This window comes from Molossus molossus, unplaced genomic scaffold, assembly GCF_014108415.1.
Source record: "Molossus molossus isolate mMolMol1 unplaced genomic scaffold, mMolMol1.p scaffold_m16_p_3, whole genome shotgun sequence".
In the NCBI taxonomy this organism is placed as follows: Eukaryota; Metazoa; Chordata; class Mammalia; order Chiroptera; family Molossidae; genus Molossus; species Molossus molossus.
Genome location: NW_023425366.1, coordinates 13,131,174 through 13,154,148, shown reverse-complemented (window position 1 = coordinate 13,154,148; position 22,975 = coordinate 13,131,174). Strand labels below are relative to the sequence as shown.

At 39.8% G+C, this 22,975-nt stretch overlaps 1 protein-coding gene and 1 non-coding gene across 5 annotated transcripts in view; one reads left to right on the top strand and one right to left on the bottom strand.

Moving 5' to 3' along the window:
* NADK2 (NAD kinase 2, mitochondrial) overlaps positions 1–19,407 on the bottom strand; it is a 43,725-nt gene extending 24,318 nt beyond the window's left edge. For 3 of the 4 annotated variants that reach the window (XM_036279234.1, XM_036279232.1, XM_036279233.1), the window contains exons 1-4: positions 19,108–19,407; positions 13,306–13,394; positions 11,978–12,066; positions 11,005–11,086 (exon numbers count right to left, since the gene is read on the bottom strand). In XM_036279234.1, the coding sequence (XP_036135127.1) occupies positions 11,005–11,086; positions 11,978–12,066; positions 13,306–13,394; positions 19,108–19,407 (560 nt within the window). Of the gene's footprint in view, positions 1–11,004; positions 11,087–11,960; positions 12,067–13,305; positions 13,395–19,107 lie in introns of those variants that run through there. The other variant, XM_036279235.1, reaches the window with a different exon arrangement.
* A 1,879-nt stretch (positions 19,408–21,286) lies between these two features.
* Positions 21,287–21,349, top strand: LOC118643005. The gene has a single exon (XR_004961901.1). It is a non-coding gene; the product is annotated as a U7 small nuclear RNA (small nuclear RNA).
* The last annotated feature ends 1,626 nt before the right edge of the window (positions 21,350–22,975 follow it).

Below are 22,975 nucleotides of genomic sequence, written 5' to 3'. Positions count from 1 at the left end.
GAGGGCAGGGACAGAGCACTAAATTAGCTATAACTTGGGCTCTGGCAGAGGGAGAGCAGACTGGACTGGAACTCTGTAGAGAGACCTGGGATTTAGAGGGCACTGGGAGTCTTGTGCTAAATCACTGCCTCATAGGACAGTAGCCATTTATTCAAAGGAGCCCCTTCCCAGAGCCCAGGAAGAAGCAACAGCCCCTCCCTCGGGAATTTAACAGCACCCAGCCAGGCCAGAGAAATGCAAATTGAGGCTCATTAACAGCCAGCAAGCATCTGCCCCATCCTCTGGAAATCCTCTTTCCCTGAACACCTGAGGGATTTTTTCATCCAGTTGAGGGCTATAATCCAAGGCTCATCAAGTAACTGAGACAAGAGCCTCCAGGCAAAAAGCTAGAGGATAACTGAACCTTTCCTGGGCTTGCAAATCTACCCAGGAAAGTAAGACTTGACAGTGATGTTTAACGTGGGTCCTCCCACACGCATGCAAACCCAGTAGAGAGAGCCACAAGCAGCAGAAAAACAACACCCACAGGGAAAATTTGGCAGGCTCCAAAACCCACTAGAAAGCCAAAATAGTGAAACAAAGAAACAAATCCCAAATAAAAGAACAAGATAATTCGACAGAAGATGAAATAAATGAAAGGGAATTGAGCAAGATATCAGAGGGAGAGTTCAGAGTTAATAATCATGAGGAAGCTCAACAGCATGAGTAAAGATATAGAAGCACTGAAAACGAACCAATTGGAAATAAAGAATGACATAGCAGAAATAAACACATTGGAAGGAATAACCAGCAGAGTAGAGGAAGCTGAGGATCAGATCAGTGAATTAGAAGACAGGGTGGAAAAAATCACCCAATCAGAGAACCAAAAAGAAAAAGCAATTAAAAAACAGGAAGACAGCCTAAGAGAACTGTTGGACAATATGAAACATAACATCTGCATCATAGGAATTCAAGAAGAAGAAGAAAATTAGCAAGGGTTAGAAAATATATTTGAAGAAATAGTGACAGAAAACTTCCCTAACTTGGTGAAGGAAAAAGACATACAAGTACAAGAAGCACAGAGAGCCCCAACTAAGAAGAACCCAAACAGGCCCACACCAAGACACATAATAATTAAAATGCCAAAAATTAAAGACAAAGAGAGAATCCTAAAGGCAACAAGAGATAAAAAATACATTACTTATAAAGGAACCACCAGAAGGCTATCAGTTGACTTCTCAACAAAAACACTATAGGCCAGAAGGGAATGACATGAAGTAATCAAGGTCATGAAAAACAAGGATCTAAATCCAAGACTACTCTATCCAGCAAGGCTATAATTCAAAATAGAAGATCAAATAAAGAGCTTCCCAGACAAAAAAAAAGGCTAAGGGAATATATTAGCACCAAACCAGCACTGCAAGAAATGCTAAAAGGACTGCTGTAATTAGTAGAAGAAATAGGAAGAAAAATATAACCACAATAAACAAAATTGGCAATAAATAAGTACATATCAATAATCACCTTAAATGTAAATGGACTGAATGCTCCGATAAAAAGACACAGAGTAGCTGATTGGATAAGAAAGCATGACTCATCTATATGTTGTTGACAAGAGAACCACCTCACAACAAAAGACTCACATAGGTTGAAAGTGAAGGGATGGAAAAAAATCTTCCAAGCAAATGGAAAGGAAAAAAGAGCTGGAGTAGCAATATCCGATAAAATAGACTTCAAAATGAAGGCCATAACTAGAGACAAAGAAGGCCACTACATAATATTGAAAGAATCTATCCAACAGAAAGATATAACCTTGGTAAACATATATGCACCCAATATAGGACCACCAAAATATATTTTAAAAAACTTCTGGAAGACATCAAAGGAGAAAACAACAGCAATACACTCATAGCAAGGGACTTCAACACCCCACTGACATACCTGGATAGATCCTCTAGACAAAAAATCAACAAGGAAACAGAGACTCTGAATGATGCACCAGATCAAATGGATTTTATAGAAATCTACAGAAAATTACACCCCAAAACTACAGAATTCACATTCTTCTCAAGTATACATGGGACATTCTCAAAGGTAGACCACATGTTAGGACACAATCAAGAAGATTAAAATCATATCAAGCATCTTCTCAGATCACAATGGCATAAAACTAGAAATCAATTACAATGAAAACATGCAAAAACATTTAAACACAGGGCGACTAAAGAGCATGTTATTAAACAATGAATGGGTTACCAAGAAGATCAAGGAAGAAATTAAAAACTTCCTGGAAACCAATGAAAACGATCACACAACAACAAAAAATCTACTGGATGCAGTGAAAGCAGTTCTGAGAGGGAAGTTCATAGCACTACAGGCCTACCTCAAGAAACAAGAAAATTTTCTAATTATCTAATCTCTAACTCAAAGAACTATAAAGCAAACAAAAAGAAAAACCCAGAGCAAGTAGAAGCAAAGAAATAGTAAAGATCAGAGCAGAAATAAACAACATAGAGACTAAAAAAACAAAAAATTCAAAAGATCAATGAAACAAAAAGCTGGTTCTCTGAAAAGATAAACAAGATTGATGGACCCTTAGTTAGACTCACAAGGAAACAAAGAGAGAGGACCCAAACAAACAAAATCAGAAACGAAAGAGGAGAAGTAACAACTGACACCACAGAAATACAAAGGATTGTTAACAAATACTATGAACAATTATATGCCAACAAATTGGACAATCTAGGCAAAATGGACACATTTCTAGAAACACATAGTCTCCCAAAACTGAACTGGGAAGAGATAGAAAATTTGAACAGACCAGTAACAACTAAGGAAATTGAAGATGTAATCAAGAATCTCCCAGCAAACAAAAGCCCAGGCCTGGACAGCTTCACAGGGAAGTTCTACCAAACATTCACAAAAGAACTAACACCCATTCTCTTCCAACTATTCCAAAAAGTTCAAAAAGGAAGACTTCCAAATTCATTTTATGAGGCCAGCATAATTCTAATTCCCAAACCAGAAAAAGACACTACAAAGAAAGAAAACTACAGGCCAATATCCCTGATGAACACAGATGACAGAATCTTTAACAAAATATTAGTGAATTGGATAGAGTAATACATTAAAAAAGTTATTCACCATGACCAAGTGGGATTCATCCCAGGGATACAAGGCTGGTACAATATTTGTAAATCAATAAATGTGATACACCACATAAGAAAAATGAAAGATAATAACCATATGATCATATCAATAGATGCTTAAAAAGCATTTAACAAAATCCAGCACCCCTTTCTGATAAAAATGCTCAGCAATGTGGAATACAGGGATCATATCTCGACATAATAAAGACCATATATGAAAAATCTACAGCCAACATCATACTCAATGGGCAAAAACTAAAAGCAATTTCCCTTAAGAACAGGAACAAGACAAGGGGATGCCCACTTTCACCACTCTTATTTAACACAGTACTGGAAGTCTTGGCCACAGCAATTAGACATGAAGAAAATATAAAAGAAATTAAAATTGGAAAGGAGGAAGTGAAAATGTCATTATTTGCAGATGACATGATATTGTAGACAGAAAACCCTAAAGACACCATCCAAAATCTACTAGATTTAATAAACGAATTTGGCAAGGTAGCAGGATACAAAATTAACGTCAAGAGAAACTAAAAAAACAATCACATTTACCATTGTGACAAAAAAATTAAGATACCTAGGAATAAACTTAACCAAAGAAGTAAAGGACCTATTTGCAGAAAACTACAGGACATTGAAAAAAGAAACAGAGGAAGATACAAAAAAGTGGAAGCATATACCTTGCTCATGGATTGGAAGAATCAACATCATTAAAATGTCCATACTACCCAAACCAATCTATAGATTCAATGCAATCCCCATTAAAATACCAACAACATATTTCACAGAACTAGAAGAAAAACTTCAAAAGTTCATATGGAACCAAAAAAGGCCCCATATAGCCACAGCAATCTTGAAAAAGAAGAACAAAGTAGGAGGGATATCGGGTTATACTACAAAGCCACTGTAATCAAAACAGCCTGGTACTGGCACAAGAACAGGCATAGAGATCAATGGGACAGAACAAAGAACCCAAAAACTGACCTAAGACATTATGCTCAATTAATATTTGACAAAGGTGGCAAGAGCATACAATGGAGTAAAGACAGCCTCTTTAATAAATGGTGCTGGAAAAATTGGAAAGCTACATGCAAAAAAAATGAAATTAGACCAGTTTACACCACACACAAGAATAACCTCAAAATGGATAATAGACTTAAATGTGACTCATGAATCCATAAAAACCCTAGAAGAAAATGTAGGCAACAAAATTTCAGACACAACATGAAGCAGAATTTTCATTGATACGACGACTAAGGCAAGAGAAACAAAGGAAAAAATGAATACATAGCACTACATCAAACTAAAAAGCTTTCGCACAGCAAAAGAAACAACCATCAAAATGGAAAGGGGACCCACTATATGGGAGAGCATAATTGCCAATGATACATCAGATAAGGGGTTAATTTCCAAGATATATAGAGTGCTCATACAACTCAACAAAAGGAAGACAAAGAACCCTATTAAAAAATGGGCAGAGGAGCTAAATAGACACTTCTCCAAAAAGGACATATAAATGGCCAAGAGACATGTGAAAAAATACTCAACAATACTAATTATCAGAAAGATGCAAATTAAAACAACTATGAGGTATCACCTTGCACCTGCTAGAATGGCTGCCATCAACAAATCATCAAAACAACAAGTGCTGTCGAGGGTGTGGAGAAAAGGGGACTCTAGTACACTGCTGGTGGGAATGCAGACTGGTGCAGCCACCATGGAAAATATGGTGTTTTCTCAAAAAATTTAAAATTGAACTGCCATTTGACCCAGTGATCCCACTTCTAGGAATATATCCCAAGAAGCCTGAAACACCAATCAGAAAGAAGATATATACCCCTATGTTCATAGCATCACTATTTACAATTACTAAGATCTGGAAACAGCCCAAGTGTCCACCAATAGATGAGTGGATAAAAAAGCTGTGGTCCATATACACAATGGAACACTATGCAACTGTAAGAAAGATAGATCTCATATCCTTTGAGATGACCTGGAGGAACCTGGAGAGTATTATGCTGAGTGAAATAAGCCAGTCAGAGAAAGACAAATACCAGATGATCTCACTTATTTGTGGAAAATAATAAACAAAAAAAGCTGATGAACAAAATAGATCCAGAGACAGGAGTACGGTTCAGACTGACAAACTTCAGAGGTGGGGTTTGAGGGGGAGGGATGAGATAAACCAAGGAACTTATATGCATGTATGCATAACCCATGGACGTAGACAACAATGCTTGGCTAGGGAAAGAGGGTGGGGGGTGGGATAGGGAGGAGAGTGTCTGGGGGGGGGGGGGGAGAGAACACCTGTAACAAAAATAAATTAATTAATAATAAAAAAATAAATTTTAATAAAAGGAGTTAACAGCATGATGTAGGTGAATTTATTTTTATTGCAAATTACAAAGTGTTAAGATTGCCTATAGGTTGCTATAAAAAGATGAGAGAGTATGGCACCTAATGTGAGGAAAGATGTCCAGGAAGCTCAATGATCATCAGTCTTGAAGGAAAGGTGGTTTCAATCTTCAAGAAAAAATTGAGAGTAGGCTTGGCAAAACAAACTCTTGGTAATAACCGTAAGTTAACTTGTAAGTGTAAAGAGCAGAACCAAAAGGTTTTCACAAAGTTGTGACTAGTCAATTTCTTTGTCTGGAGGGTCAACACTGAGGTTAAAAAACTTTATGTTTACTGCAGTATTTTACACAGTGCTAAGTATATAAAAGGTATTTGATAGAACAATACCTGCTGAGGTCAACTGCAGGTCTAAAACACTCGAGAGAGGAGAATCCCTCATGAGGTTAGTCAGAGATTAGCGAGCAATATAACCATCTGAAAGCTTGACTTGACCTGGAGGATTTGCTTTCAATGTGGCTCACTCACATGGCACACAAACTGGTGCTAGCTGTCGGCAAGAGGACTTAATTCCTCTCCAGGGAGCTTCTCCATGGGGCTGCTAAGGTATCTCACACCACGGTGGTTGACTTACCCCAGAATGAGCGATCCAAGAAGCTACAATAGAAGCTGCAATACCATTTATAGCCTGGCTTTGGAATCCGCCCATGGGTATACCATATTCTACTGGTCACAGAGGCCAGCCCTGATTGAATACAGAACCACATAAAGGTGTAAATACTAGGAAGACGCTACCTGGGAGGCTGGCTACCATATGCCCTCTATCACATTCTGATTATTGAGCATTCAAATGTTATATTTACTAGTCTCAGTAGAATGAGTGCAGAATACAGGAGAGACAAACAGAAATTATATGTTTCATTTAGATGAGTCCATGTAAGTGAGCCATCTTAAAATTAGAACCTTCAGCCCAAGTCAAGCCTTCAGTTGCCTGAAGTTTAAGCTGACATTGGACTATAAACTCATGAGATCTCAAGCCAAACTCACCCAGCCATGCTGCTCCTGAATTCCTGACACACAGAACCATGAGAGATAATCAGTGATTATTACCATTTTAAGCCTCTAAGTTTTAGGGTGATCTGTTATGCAGCATTTGATACCCAACACAAAGGAAAAGAAACTTCAGTTGAACATAACTTCTAGGCTCATTTAAGGATTGTGAGGGACCACAGTACTTAAAAAAAAAAGTCAGACAACCTGAATTACTGAACAAGCTAGGAGGCTTAATCCATTTCTACCTGAATGCAAGAAGAGAAACCAAAGGACTTCTAAAACCTATTATTCTAGACTAAAACTAGAGAGGCAGGTAATGGAAAAAATTAAATTAAATTAAATTAAATTTTAAAAATATTAGAGGCAACACCATCTACTTACAGTTTCAAAATCCCCACAAGCCTATGAGTATTAAGTCATCTTTTTAAAGAAAAATATATTTTAATAAACTATATAAAATATCTAGAATCTGACTTTAATGATATAAAAGTATTTCATTAAGTAGTTGTAAAATACATATGCATCAACAATGAAGGCAATCAAAAAATAATTACTGAAACAATGATCTCAATTACTTATGCTGAGGGAATATTAACTCATTTTGGGGTCTGCGCGCTGCTCCCTGAGATCATTTAATTAATCATTCATTTCGAATGCTTACTGCCTACTGACTATATATAATACTGAGAGAGAAATTAAAACACAAAGTCCTATACTCAAGGGATTTCCTCAAATGGAACAGAGTCTCAAGCAGATGATAATAGAAAAGGATAAGTACTCTGTACAGGGACTTACAGTCAGAGCCCAGGAGAGGCACCAGTCTGGAATGAATAAGAACGACTCCAATGAGGAAAATGGTGTAAGGGCACTCTAGGCCAAAGCACATACAAAGGCATGAAAGAACATGGCCTTGTGGAGAACTCTTTACTGACTCTTCCAAGTTCTGCTATCTTAAATATCAATAGAGCTCTGCACTAGCAAAGGTCTCCACATGTGAGCCCCATCCACGGTGTTAGCAGATGCTTATGCACTACATTTGCACTGAAGAACAGCCTTGAGGGTGAAGGGTGGGGGAATCAGATGAAGGTGGTCAGAAGTACAAACTTCCAGTAATAAGCACTGGGGATGCAATGTACAATATAATGACTACAGTTAACACTGCTATATGGTGTAGTTGAAAGTTATCAAGAGAGTAAATCCTAAGAGTTCTTATCACAAGGGAAAAAAAACATTTTTAAATTTATTTTCTATATCTATGAGATGATGGATGTTAGCTAAACTTAAACTTACTGTAATCTTTTCACACTATATGTAAGTCAATATGCTATATACCTTAAAAATATATAGTACTATATATCAAGTTATACCTAAATAAAACTGTAAAAAAAATACAACTGAAAAAAAACAAACAAACCACCCTTTAGGAAGGATTGTAGGCTGTTCCCAGAGGGCTTCAGTTAGTTTTTTAGCTGAAGAATATATAGTACCTGTGGTGAATAATAGATGAAACTGGAAAAGCAGACAGGCAAAAGCAGGTGGTGAAAGACATGTATTATGCTAAGGAATTTACAATGTATCCAGAAGATCATGGATTTTGGTTAAAAGATTCACTTAGAGAGTGGACACAATCAGAGCTGTACTTGGGAAGAACATGAAGGCAACCTGTAAAGGAGGGTTGAAAAGGGTGAGACTGGAAGCTATTATAATAAAAACTATAAAGGCCTGAGATATATATAGGAGGATGGCAAGAGATGGATTCAAAGTAGGATCCCTAGAACTTAGACCTAGATCCCTAGAACCAATTTGATGAGGAAGGTGAGAGATGAGTAATCACAGCTTCAGCACAGGTTATGACTCCGTCAAATATGGTGGGGGAGGGGAAAGGAGACAAGTTCCTTTATAGACATGTTACAATGGTAATGGCACTTAATACATTCAACTAGAGGACCGTATGGCTAAACTAGCAAGAGGAAAGGAAAAAACAACAGGAGATAAGGACACAGAATAGTCAAGGGCCAGGTAATATTACAGTATTATACATCATAGTTAAGGTGACCAACTGTCCCAGTTTGCCCAGGACTGACAATTTTCCTGGGACACAGGGCTGGGAAAGTCCCTGGCAAAACAAAATGAGTTGGTCACTGTAGCCACAGTAAATAATTAGAATTTATTCTGAGTTAGAGAACCACCATAAGATTCTGAGCAGGGAAGTCACATAATAGTATCAAACTTTCATAAAATGATCACTGTCTGCAATAGGAGGAGAGACTATAAATAAGAGTAAGAATAGAAGCAGAATTGTATCATGTTGGATATAAGAATTTTGGAGTCACCAGGATCTAAGTTAAAACCATAGATATCAATTGATTATTCTAGAAATAGTATCGGGAGTAAAGGAGAAAAAAAGATAGCCCAGAGGATATGTGAAAACACTCGTATGTAAACAGTAACCAAAGAATAAAACCCGTCAGAAGTGATAGTGACAAAGAAGTAGCTATAGAGGTAGGAAGAAGGGGGCATCATAAATGCCAGAGAAGTATAGATACAAGGGAGCAGTTAGCACCAAATATTTCCCAGAAATCAAGTAAAACAAGAACTAAAGTTTCCAGTGGCTTCAAGTAACCAGGACATCACCAGTTTGTAAGGCAAAGGTAATGTCAATAAACTGGTCGGGGGAAAATCCACAGAAGACTGCAAAGGTTCAGAAAATAACTGTAAAGTAAGGAAGCAGAGCTACCCAGCTTCAGGGTAGATTCAGGGTAGAGGAAAAGAAAGGGAAATAAGAGAGTGGCAGAAGGTAAAGGGTTTATTAGAATTTCTTGAAACCTGGGAGTCTTAAATTTTTAGCCTAAAAGGAAATCATGTGTGAAGGAAATCATGTGTGAAGGGCGAGAGAAAAAAGGAACAAATGACAGAAAAAAATCTTTTTAAGGGTGAGAAAAGCTGAAGAAGTTCTAACCCAGTGACTTCCATTTCCTTTATGAGATAAGAGAGGGGTTTGTTGAAGGAAGGAGGATAAGGAGAGCAGGGAGGAACTAAAGTTGAAGAGCCACTCGTGAAGGAGCTGCCACAGGGAATGGGGAAGAGGGATGACTGGGCCAAATAGGAAGTTTATGGAACAACTCTGAGAATACAGTCCTAAATGCTAGAAACTACAAATGGAACGTAAATTTGGACCACCAAACTGGGCCACCAAGCTCAAGTGTCATGATTCTTTTTTCCAAGATGGTCTCAATATTGCTGATGCAGGAATAGAAGGATGACAAACTGATCTGGAATAAGCAGAAAGATAATAATACTAAATACTTAAGAAATCTGTCAAGAAAGTAAATAAGGGAGAATTAAGTGAAGAAAATAGAGGATCAACTCAGTAAAAGTAAAGGACAGATTTGGTAGGACTGAGAGAATAAGACTGCTGTTAAAGTAGTGGTCAGAGTAGAACGAAAATTTGAGAGATGGGAAAATTCTAGATAATCATCAAGCCCAGGTATGGCAATGGCTATGGGAGGATGGAAGAGAATGAGGGTAAATGTCAGTGAAGCTGAGGAAAGGAGGAAAAAAAGGTAATAGGATTTGGTCTCTTCATTAAGTCAATGGAGTCACCAGAAAAATCAGTGGAGGCATAACTGGGACTGTCAATGAGAGCCATTAGAAAGGACAAAAATGGAACATTATTAACTCATCACTCTTTAGGGATACCAAAGGTTACCAACACTCACCTGGGTCAAGGGTCAGGTCTATTCTGTCAGATACTACTCCCACACTATCTGGGAAGTCTGAGGACTTGTCTGTCCCATATCAAAATTTTCTACCACCAATGCCAGTTAAATATATATGTATTGTGCCTAAGCTAAAGTTAAGAGCTATCTCCTTAAAAACAACTACGTAGAAGAGAATTCTGTTAGAGGTAGAGATGAATTCTATATGCCTAAATTCCATCAATGAAATGTTTCTGGAACATGGTTCTAATGTTTATGACAGCCAGGAGCAATGATGCTTCCTCTGAAACATCACGCTCCGTGGTAACTCCTTGTAGCAACAAAGCCCAGCAATATGACTATGGTACAGACAATTAAGAAGAGCTTCCAGCCCTGGCCGGTTTGGCTCAGCGGTTAGAGCGTCGACCTGCGGTCCTGAGAGACCCGCGTTTGGTTCCTGCTAAGGGCGCGTACCTCAGTTGCAGTTTGTCCCGGGCCCTGGTCGGTCGTGCGGGTGGCAGCCACTCGATGTGTTCCTTTCACATCGATGTTTCTCTCTCTCTGTTCCTCTCTCTCCCTCCCACTCTACCTGAACAAACAAAAAAAAAAGGGAAAATGTCCTCGGGTGAGGATAAAAAAAAAAAAAGAGCTTCCAAATGTTAAGATTTATCATAAACAGATACTCTGCCAAGCAAAGCAAAGCATAAATGTTTGTATGTATTACACTAAAAAAAAAAAAAGAGCCAAACAAACAAAAACATGTTTTTCCTTACCGTTCTGGATCGGTGTTTACTCCAATAACTGGTTTAAGTCTGTCCAACACTTTACTTGCTGCCAGAAGCATTGTGCCATCACCTAAAGGACAGAAGACAACCAGACTTGTTATAAAACTGGTTTTTAATGTCATTTAAACACCAATACTTTTGTTCTAATGACCACACCCCCATCCCGTTCTACTGACTGCCACAGTCTACTCCACCTCCTCTCTACCCACACACTGTCCCTTAGCATCATCTCGTCCACTCTAAACCAGGATTTCTCAACAGTGGCAAGACTGACATTTTAGTCCAGATAATTCATAGTCGTGGGGGCTGCCCTCTGCATTGTAGGATGGTTACCAGTTTCTCTGGCCTCTACCTATTAGATGCCAGTAGCACCCCTCGTTGGGAACCATTGCTCTAATCCTATCACTTCTATTAGACAACCCTTTCTTTCTCTATAACATCAGTCCAAATTCGTATTTTAATGAAAATATGTCCAACAAAGTGCCCAATTTCAGAATTTCTCTTCAACAAATTCTGTCAATTTAAAACTTTAGAAAGAATGCTCGCTAACTTAATAATAAAGCTCAGGAACAAAATAAGTGTATGTATACTGAGGCTGGACAGGGATGGAATTTATCTAATCTCATTCAACTCTTAAACAACTTCATTTTTCTTTTAAGACTGGCAAAACTAAACCAAAATACAGTTACAACTAATCCTCTGAATCATACTTGAAGTTAAATACGCACCTTGAATAGACACACAGAAATATACGCATGGAACCTCACAGCACCATCATTCACTAAAAACGTGAAATGTTATGTAAAACAGATCTCTTTAAACCTGATCCTAAAAATCCAACACTCTGTCTTATGGTTGGACTCTACAGGCTTCATTACAGCTAGACCATAGGGTATTTGGAAATATGAGTGTTAATGAGCATTTCTGCATTCCCACATCTTTACCTCTGTGAAATTATTACCTCCTGCAGCTATGACAGCATCTGCCCATCGAACTGTTTCTTCATCATATTCTCTCCTCTTTACTAGACGAACCTCAATTCCCTCATTTCTAAGATAAAAAAAGTAAAGGTTATATAAAAGTTCCACTAATAACATAAAGAAATGTTTTCTGACAGACTATTACAATGGAGATTTAAAATAAACTTTTATTTTATAAACACATTTGTGTTTAGCTTTGTAAGGTTGGCTTTTCTTTTTATTGCAACAGCCAATGAACCAGAAGTCAGGAAGCATATGAATAAACTGAAAGTTAATGACTATCCCAAATCTCTTTTAAAAGATATTCTAGCCCTGGCCAGTTTGGCTCAGCGGTTAGAGCGTCGGCCTGTGGTCCAGAGAGACCGGGGTTCGGTTCCCTCAAAGAGCACGTACCTCAGTTGCAGTTTTTCCCTGGCCCTGGTTGGTTGTGCAGGTGGCAGCCACTCAATGTGTCCCTTTCACATCGATGTTTCTCTCTCTCTCTCTCTCTTCCTCTCTCTCCCTCCCACTCTATCTGAACAAAAAATGGAAAAATGTCCTCGGGTGAGGATAAAAAAAAAAAAAGATATTTTAGCCCTGGCTGGTTTTGCTCAGTGGTTGGAGCATCGGCCTGCGGACCAGAGAGTCCTGGGTTCAGTTCCCACTAGGGGCACGTACCAAAATAAAATAAAAAATATATATATAAAATAAAAAGATATTTTACAGCTCCCAACAAATGGTAATATTGATTAGAATTTCATTTCATTTTCTCTACTTCGCCTGTTCAAATTCATTAATATAAAAATGGCTCAGAGATGAACACCTTGAGAAACAATTTTTTAAATTATGAAACTGAAGAGCAGTTATTTTAAATCCAATAAATATTCATTGTGTGCCAGACACTGAAATAGTGACTAATTAGTTTCCAAGTTACATGTTCTCACACTGATTCTCTTGTCTATACACAAACGTATTCACTGACAACATTTAGCCCCAAATTAACTGGTTTCCATAATGATAATTTTTAGACATTCAAAGATTATAATGAACACCCATGTAATCCAGTATGCTGTGTACAGAACACTTTGTAAAAAAAGGCACTTCTTGGGCAGACCAAATAACAACTGAAAATCTATAAAATTTTCAGAGTACAATAAAAATATCCTTAGAAACACTATAATATCAGGTCCATTAACCACAATATAATTTTCTGAAAGTGACTTAATAATGGCAATCTTTATTTTAAAATCTAACAATTAGCTGCTAGTTAGGGGGAAATTGGAATTCCCGAAGACAAAAGCCCACCCAAAATCCAATCCCACAGACTTACCGTAAACTATCTAGAATATGCTCTACATTTTTTGTGTGAATATGATGTCGTTCAAGCAGTCCACTGTAGCTAGAGCCTTTCAATGCAAGCTACATAAAAATAAAACAAGTTTTGTCTTATTACACGATATAAAGTATATATTATATTTCTCTAAAAAGCCCTACATAAAATGGAATGAGGTTTTTATTTGAAGGCAAATTTTAATGACTACCTGTAAAACTTAAGTTTAAACTAAACTAGAAAGTCTGATTTCAGAAAATCACAATTTGGTTTTCATACCAAACATCAAGTTTCCTGAATCATGTAGTCAATAGGAGTCTCATAATTTTCATATTTCACAGGCTGAGTGTGTTATTTTTTAAATGATTTATAACATATTCAATATGGCTACTCAAACATAAACTAATAGTTTAGAAAGCAGTTGACTTCTGTTCCACTTGGATTTGAAGCTCTCTTGTGTTTAGATTTATGAAGTCTATTTGGTATCTAATCCAAACAGAGGACTGGATAGCTCTCAGAATGGGTAACTTTTAAATATAAAAAATGTGTTATCTTTCAAGAATTGTTTCTCCCAGTCTATTGGAGTGTCACTTTATAATGTCACTATCTTACCATTAATACCCTCCTGTTAAAGTAGCTCTTCTAAATAATCCATAAAGTAAAATATTAGGAGAGAAGTTTAGAAATATCCTCAATCATCAAGTAGGGAATTTATCTACTAGAATGCTAGAATTAACAGCATGTTACTTTGATTCCTTCTCCACATTCCCTTATACTGTGCCCCTTTATGATACAAAATCAGTTTTAAGTACCTGTCTAAAATGAAATTTTAAATATATTTTGTTTTAAATCATTACTTACTGATTATAAAGTAAACCCAATATTTAGATAGAATTTTTAGTATGTATTTTACTTTTTTAAATTGTACATTTTATTTTTTCTCCAATTTTTATTAATTTATTTTTGTTACAGATGTTTCTCCTTTTTCCCTCTAGAACCCCTGCTCCTCATCCCGCCCCCTTCCGCCCCCATAGCATTGTTGTCTATGTCCATTGGTTATGCATACATGCATGTAAGTTCTTTTTTTTTAAAGGTTATAAAAATAGCCTGGCTGGTGTGGCTCAGTGGTTGGGCATCGACACATGCACCAAGAAGTCGCTGGTTCGATTCCCGGTCAGGGCACGTGCCCAGGTTGTGGGCCAAATCCCCAGTGTGGGGCATGCAGGAGGTGGCCAATCGATGTTCTCTCTCATTGATGTTTCTTTTTTTTTTTTAATTTTTTTTTTTATCCTCACCTGAGGACACTTTTCCATATTTTGTTCAGATAAAGTGGGAGGGGGAGAGAGAGAGAGAAACATCGATGTGAAGGGGACACACTGAGTGGTTGCCACCCACACGACCCAACCAGGGCCAGGGACAGATTGCAACCAAGGTACATGTCCTTAGCGGACACCGAACCCGGGTCTCTCTGCACCGCAGGTCGATGCTCTAACCGCTGAGCCAAACCAGCCAGGGCCTCTCTCATTGATGTTTCTCTCTCTTCCCCTCTCCTTCCTCTCTCTCTAAAAAAATAAAAAACAATTTTTTTAAATGTTATAAAAATAATACAACATGAAAGATGCATATACGTATAAAGAAAATCTCAAACATAATCTTATTACCCCAGGATAATTTGTATTAATTATATTTTAACACCTACTTTCCTAATCTTTTGTTTATAAGTACTGAGTTGAGTTTTAAAATAGCCCTGGCCCAGTAGCTCAGTTGGTTGAAGCGTCATCCCCTACACCAAAAGGCTGTGGTTTCAATTCCCAGTCATGGCACACACCTAAGTTACAGGTTCAATCCCTGGTAGGTGTATGTTCAGGAGGCAGCCAATTGATATTTTTTTTTTGCTCACATTGATGTTTCTTTCTCTCTCTCTCAAAACCAATAAAAAAAATAGATGTATAATAGCTTAATATGTTATTATTGAGCAAAAAGGGAGGAGACAAAGCAAAAAAATGTTTCATTGTGTTGATTTGTATGTATAGATTATTTCTGAAAGGAAACATAAGACAAGAATTGATCAGAAATAAAGTTCAACAGGTAGGCAGGAGCCAGTTCATGAAGGCACTTGTTGGGCACACTAAAGATCATGAAGGTTCACCTATAGGAGTGCTCTTCAAAGTGTGATCTGGGGGCCACTTGTAAACCTCGAGGGCTTGGTTTTAAAATGCTGACTCAGCAATCTTTAAGGGTATGGTTCAGAAAAGCAGAGTCTAGTTCTCCACAAAGCAAATCAGAATCTTTGGGCGGGGCATGGGGGGTAAAGGGAGAAGGTTAAGGGCTAAGGTTCAGGCATCTTCATTTTAACAAATTCCCTAGGTGACTCTACTAGTTATGGGGAGATTTTGAGGAGTTCTAAGCAGAAGAATAAAGTGGCCAAATGTTCACTTCAGATAGACCACGCTGATGCCTGTGTGTGAAAGATTTAAGAGGAGTAAAGTTTCCGTTAGAAGGCTCTGGCAGTATTCCAGATCATGTTCTTTAATTTGATAAATACACATACTGCATAAACTATACTCATTGCACACCATGTGGCAAAAGTATTATGTGCCCAAGAACTACAACCTAAGCTACACCTTTGTTTTCAGAAAACAGAGTAAGGGAAACAAAATCCAAGGTGCTACATCTCCCAAATCTGTTAACAAGGGTATAACTAGGAATAGTTTAATCCTGTAATAGAGGGGCTGCTAAATGAAATTATTCTATCTCATTTTGAAAAACAGTTTTAATACTATAAATGAGAACCATTAAAGGGGGTTGCATCTGGGGTTGTAACACTTGCAGTTGGAAGGGGCAGGAGGGTGGAAACTGCACATTTCTTATTTGGTATACATCAAAATATTGAGGGGGATCAAACCTGTGACCCTTTGGTCCACAGTCCTCAAAATATTTTTAAATAAACCCTTCTTTTTGGCCAATAAGGCATGTTTATGATGTCAAAAAGCCTTTCCAAACAGCTTTGATTTATTTAAAGTGTGATCTAGGGACCATTTATAAACCTGGTCTACTTTGTGAGTCTCTTGGACTCTGTTAATAAAAGCTCCATATTTGCCAACAGATACATCGTATATGATATAAACTGCAATAATAGTTTAATTAATATTTGCAAGGTCATGAGCCAGTAGAAATAAAATCCTTGACTAAAAAGACTCAATTCATAAGAGAAGTCACTGATCAGTTAGGGGAAGGGAAAAGCAAGACTTAAAAATTAAGCAATGTAACCAATATGAAAGAGTATCTGACAAAATATGAAGGATGTAAACCTATTTTGTACATGTTTTATCAACTAAAAAGTATTTCCTCTAATTGCTTACTTTTCTACCAAGTCAGAAAACCATGAGGTTTCTGAATATAAAATTATACTGACGTTCCATTCCCATCTTCCCTTTGCATTTTAACAAGTAACCTAAGTAACCTAACTGATATCTATTTGCAACAAAAAACCACCAAAAAAAAGAACTAACTTCAGGTTACCATGACACTAGAGGCAGCAACCATGGTAACAGAAGACTCAAGTAAGCACTTGGCCACTTTCTTTTATACCAAATTCACATGATTTGTATACCTTAGTATCTTACCCCCAACAAAATAGCAAACAATATTAATACATTCCTAATACAAAATGTATTCCTTTCCATTCCTAATACAGAATCCACTTTAGAACAACTTCACACACAGCCTAGTACTCTCTGTGCTGTTCCTGATCTCTGGTCTAGGATGATCCACCTAATGCTATTCCATTCTAAATAATGGCCCTAATGTAAGTGATAAAACTAACCCAATAAAACTTAATTGAAATAAAAACAACTATTTCAAAACTGTGTTATATAGTCCAGAAGTTTTACTTCAAAGTTTTCTTATCCCAAACAGCATTACCTAGTGATAGACAAATATTTACCTATTAGAGACAGTCTCTTCAGACTGAGTGGGGACACTAGGCAGTTCGATATTTAAAGACTTACTGATTTGTCTACATTTTAAAAGTTTTGATTAGTGGAAATCTAGTTCAGAGGTCCAAAAATTAATCTAATTTAGATGGCACCCATTTTCTTGAGGCCTTGAAAAAGTTACCCAGTTTCAAAATGCCAGCCTTTCTAGGGCCTTGTAGGCTATCTAGTCCAACTCTAGTATTTCACATACTGAACTAGGCAAAAAGCACTTTGAAAACTGACAATACAGAAAAAGTATTGCTTTCACCTGAGTCCCAGATAAAAAAAACTCATAGGAAGGAAGTTAACCACACAGAACCTGGGCTTCATACTCCAATTTCCTAAGCCCCAATAATCCCACACTAATCATCCCAATCAAGTATACTATTTTAAATTGTTGTGGAGGCTTCCATAATGTTAAAGAACATACTTATGGGAATATGGCATTTGACAACTTCTAAAAAGTAGATCTTATGACATTAGGAGTACATCCCAAGGGACATACCTTTTTCCCAAAACAGAAACACCTGCTTCTGATATTATTCACTGCCTCACCCCCAATTTCACACCCTTAACCCGAACTTAACTACTCCAACCTCCCCCACTTGTTTGTTGATTGACTCTTATTTAAAAGTGGCAACTGATTTCTGTCCATTGCTACATTCAGCCACTTACAAAAAGGAGAGAAAACAAATCTGCACCTAGCACTTAATCAGATCAATGCAGGGCCCCTCTTCAATTAACTCATTCAAGAATCAAGAAGTTTTAATGCTGAAAATAGATTCAGTACTTAAGCAAAGATGATTTACAGTTTTATTTAGCTACCTCCATAAAATATTACAAAAAATGTGCTTAAGATTATAAACCAGAAGTTTATAACAGGCTATCTACTCTTACTCAAGTTCTACAAGATTCGGTTATAGGCAGTTCATTCCAAAGCCTTTCATTGCAGTGTCAACAGTTAGAGGTTTCCGATGGGGAATTTTTTTCTAGACATACTGTTCATGGAAGCACCCTCACTCTCCTTTTCCTAGAGTTGGTAGATGGGGACATGGGATCATAAGTTTCTAAATGAAAGGGAAGGGGGATAATATTCAGGGTTTCTTCCTTGGATGGATGCATATATCTTGCAAAAAATATTAATAAATACCTATACCAAATAGAGTCTATTGTGGAGGTACTGTTATGTTATAGTCGTCGGCTCTTGAGCTCATAATTACCAGGTTTGCCATCCCTTTGTGTTGACCTTTCCACTTAATAACATATATTCAAAGTCAAATTTTCTCCCATGTTCTTAACAGCACCAAAGGCACGTGTGCTTTTAAAATAAACTGCTAGAACCTTGTCTGACCACCACGTTCCAGCGTGGAAAAGGCTCACCCAGACCGGCTTACAGAGTGTCCGGGACAGTCCTGCAGTCAAAGGGGGTGTGTCCGCGGTCCCTTCGCCCTCGCAGCGGCGCTGGGGTCCCGCTTTCTCGGGGCGGCCTGGGGCGCTCTTTGCAGAGCATCGGGACGTCAGTCCCAGGCCAGCCTTCCTTGGAGCCGTTGTCCTATTCCCAATAAGGGGGCGAGGTGGCGAGGGCACACATTAATCCCCAAACCCATTCGACTGTGGGGGGCCCCTGGTCCCCCATCCAAGGCCTCCTGCAGACGCCCCGCCTCGGGGGTCTCCCACGAACAGCGACCCTCCCTCTCGGTCTCTCACCCAGCGGCGGGCGGGAACCTAGAGCGAAGCCAGAGGGAGGAGGGCAGGCAAAGCATCTAGGGCGCCTCGGGAACGAGGTTCTGGCCCAGACCCGAGAGCGAGGGCCGCCGGGACCCACCAACTGCTTCAGGTCCTCCTCCGAGAGCTCCGCGTAACGGTACCGCTGCTGCTCGAACTCGTACCGGGTGGTTTTGGCCACCACCACCACCCGCGACGGGCGGAAGCCGCCGTCGGGGCGACTGCCACAGCCCGCCAGCTCGCGCGGCTGCCCCTGCCCCAGGTGCCGCCGGCCGCCCCCGTCTCCGCCGAGCCGCGGCCGCGCGGCGGGGCCTCCCGCGCTCGGGCCCCTCAGCGCCGCCGCCCGGCCGCCCGCGACGCGACGACAGCTGCCCAGCAGGAAGCCTCGGTAGCAGGTCATCGTGCGCCCGGCGGAGGTTACAGGCCCGGGCTCCCGCCTCCGCTGCCCGCCGCCAGGTGTGCGCGCCGCCCGCGCCGCCCCAGCCTCTAACTTCGCGCCGGGCGGCCAGAGGTTAAGTGCAGGGCCCTGCGTGGCCCGCGCCGCGAGGGGGATGTGCCCAGACGTTGACGGGGGCGGGGAAAGCCGGGCGATTGGAAGGGGGCAGAGCCCACGCGAGGTAAAGGAGGGCGGGGAAGAGCTGGAGCCCTTACGGTGGTGGGTTTTGTTTGTTTGTGGATGCGTTTCCATCCGCGCGTGCGCAGAGGGCACTTGGCCGCCTGGGGGCCAACTTCTCGCTCCACCCCTTTCCTGCAGGCGCTCTCCCGCCCGAGCCAACTCTGTCAGCCAATCAGCCGCCCGCCAACTCTGTCAGCCAATCGGAGCCTGCTGCGGTTTCGGAGCCGGAAAAGCTGCGGGGATTGGCTGCGGCCAGGGGAAGGGCTGGGGTTCTACTTGGCGTTGGAGCCGCCCTAAAGAACCCAGCTGGAAGCGGCCTGGAGCCACGGCGGGGGGTGCGCGTGGGGTTTTGAGAGTCTGGCGGGAAGGCCCATGTCTGGGAACTCCTTGCTGCGATTCTGTCCTTTTTCATGATTGTACATAAGACTAGACCACAGCCGTGGCCGGGGTGGCTGAGCGTAGTCCCATGCACCCAAAGGTCACCAGGTGGATTTCTGATCAGGGCTCACGTGCAGGTTGCTGGCTGGGTCCTCAAGATCCCACAGGAGACAGCAGATGGATGTTTCTCTCTCTCCCCCTCTCACTCTCCCTTCCTTTGTCTAAAATCAATAAAAACATCTTTAAGAAAAGACCACATAAGTCTAGACTATTTCATTATTGCTCGTGAGACTAGACCCTTTGTTCCTTCATTCAAGGAATGTTGGAGGACTGATATTTACAACCCTGGGCTAGGGGCTGAGGAGACCTTCCAGCACCCGCTGTATAATTTGTAGGGCCTAGTGCAAACGGAAAATGCGAAACCCCTTGTTCAGAATTGGTTAAGAATTGCAAGAGAGCCGTAAGTCCAGTGCTGAGCCCATCTAAGCATAGGGCCCTGACTCAGCCCCTGCGGACCACCCCCCCAAAAAATAAAATAAAATAAAACAAGCCCAGAGGAAGAAAGAGGGGGCAGAGCCTTTGAGGAAGTTGGAGGTTAATGGGTAGAGGAGTCTGGCCAAGTGGAGCATTTCCAGATGAGATAAGGTTGAAAAAATAGGGTAAGACCGAAGGGTTAAGAATGTTAGTAATCTGGACTTTATCTTATGTATAGGTAGCAGTTAGCCTGAGAGGAATTTTAACTGGAGAGACTAGAGTCCCGAAAGCAATGTTTGATGACTATCGATCTGGCTTTGGAATGTTGAGCACATTGGAGGCAAGAGGAGAAAGGGAGACTTGGGTGCTGTTGGGACGGTTACACAGGGATCTGCTCTAGGGAAGTAGCCATGGAAATGGAAGAAAATGTTCCTATTTTAAGGGGAGACTTAAATGACAGTGCTCACCTTAGTGTTTATCCCTCCTGCTCCTTAGATCCACCTGCTCTGGCACCCTCTTTGCTTCCCTGTAGTCCTAGCACTATCAGTAACTAGCTTTTGGACTTTGGGCAGGTTACTTCATCTTTCTGGGCCCCAGATTCTTCATCTGTAAATGAGGGAGCTGAACTGCCAATTGATTCTGAATCTGTGACTTACTTTTCGCCTAGCCACTACCAGCAACGTTCTCATGGGTTCACTGAATATTTACTGAGTCCCTACTGTGTGCCAGGTAGTATGTTAAACTGGGAAATACACCATGGAGTCTGATAGATGTCTACTTTTAATAGTCACTGATCCCTTCACTGATCCCTTAGTGCTTACAGCTCTTTTTGAATTTGTCTAGTAGGTCTTCCGGTTTTCACCAGAAGGCCCTAAACAAAAACAAACAAACAAACAAAAACGTCACTGATCCCTCTGGCCAGGAACTTTGCATTACAGCAGCTGCTAATAATGACTTATAGAAGAAACTTAAGCATAACTCTCAATTTCTGTGGGATGTTATAACTTGAACGTCCTCAAGGTGCTTCCTGTTTTATGCTGTTCGAATACTTTGTAATTCATTCGATATTAGGAAGAAGTCACAGATGACACAGGTTTGAAGCTCAGATGTATACTGCAATGTCAGTGATGCATTTGACTGAAAAAAGGAATCTAAAAAACCAGTTCATGATCAAAGTCTGAGTCTGGTCTAGTGTATGTGAAATTTCAGACCACTTTTCTTCCCATTTCACAAATGAGATCTCAAATTTTTGGATCTCCCCCATTTCCAGATATAAACTTACCCACATTGACATCTTCTCAGTTGGGCAATCCCTTTGTCCATTGTTATTTTTGGAATCCATCCCTTCTGCCTCCTCAAATATTACTCCAGCAAGTTATTCCCTTTAATGTATCTTTAATTCTCCCTCTACTGGATTTTCCTCTTCATTATTTAAACATGCTCATATCTATGACATTTTACTTTTTTTTTTCAGTCCTTAAATGACGTGATCTTTATGCAACATTATAAATGGTTATCATTTCCTCTTGAAATTTTTTACTTTGGCTTCCAACAAACCAGTCTCTAATGGTGTTCCTCCCATCTCTCTGTCCCCTTTTTGTGTTCTTCCTTAGCTCATCTTTAGGATCTATCCTTCCCTTCCCTTCCCTTCCTTTCCCTTTTCTTCTCTCTCTCTCCACTCTTCTGCATGAGTCCATCCAGTATTGTATATAATGCAGAGAGCTTGGACTGTGGATTTAAAAAGACCTTGGTTCAAACCCCAGCTTCACCATTTATTACCTTTGTCATCCTGGGACTAGTTCCTTAACCTTTCTAATCCTACTTCTTCATTTATAAAGGAACAGCTACCTTGTAAAGTTGTAAATATGTGTACAAATGTCTAGACATGTGCAAATATTACCCTCCTTCCCCTTATACGACTTTAGCTACCAGTATCTTTAGCCCAGACTGCCTTCTGAGCTTCAAATCCTTATTTTGATCTCTCTGTTGAGCCTTAAACATAAATCACATGTCAGTAGAGATCAAATTATATTTTATTGCCTACTATATTATATTTTTATTATATTTTTATTATATTATATTATTTATATTTTATTGCCTACTATAGGCCATATTTATCCCCTACTAGGATAAATAAAAGGTAAATAAAATGGCAAGTAAAAGGTAGTCTTTCCCCTTAAAGAGAATAAAGTTTATACACAGAACGTTACAAGAATCTGGAGGAACAGGTTTTAATTCAGCCTAAGAGAAGTTATGAAAAACTTTCTGGAAATGTCATGAGGTAAGCCTTAAAGAATGAGTAGAGATAAGCTAGAATCAGCAAGAGTGAGGAAGGAATTCCAAAAAGGTATGGAGCAATGACATAGCAGCTCTGAGTCCCTAGAGGACTTAGAGAGAGGCAGGCAACAGTGGGAGGTGAGGCTAGAGAGGCAGACAGGGAAAGACATGGAAAGTATATCTATGCTTAGGAACTTGGCTCTATCCCATATATGCTAGGAAG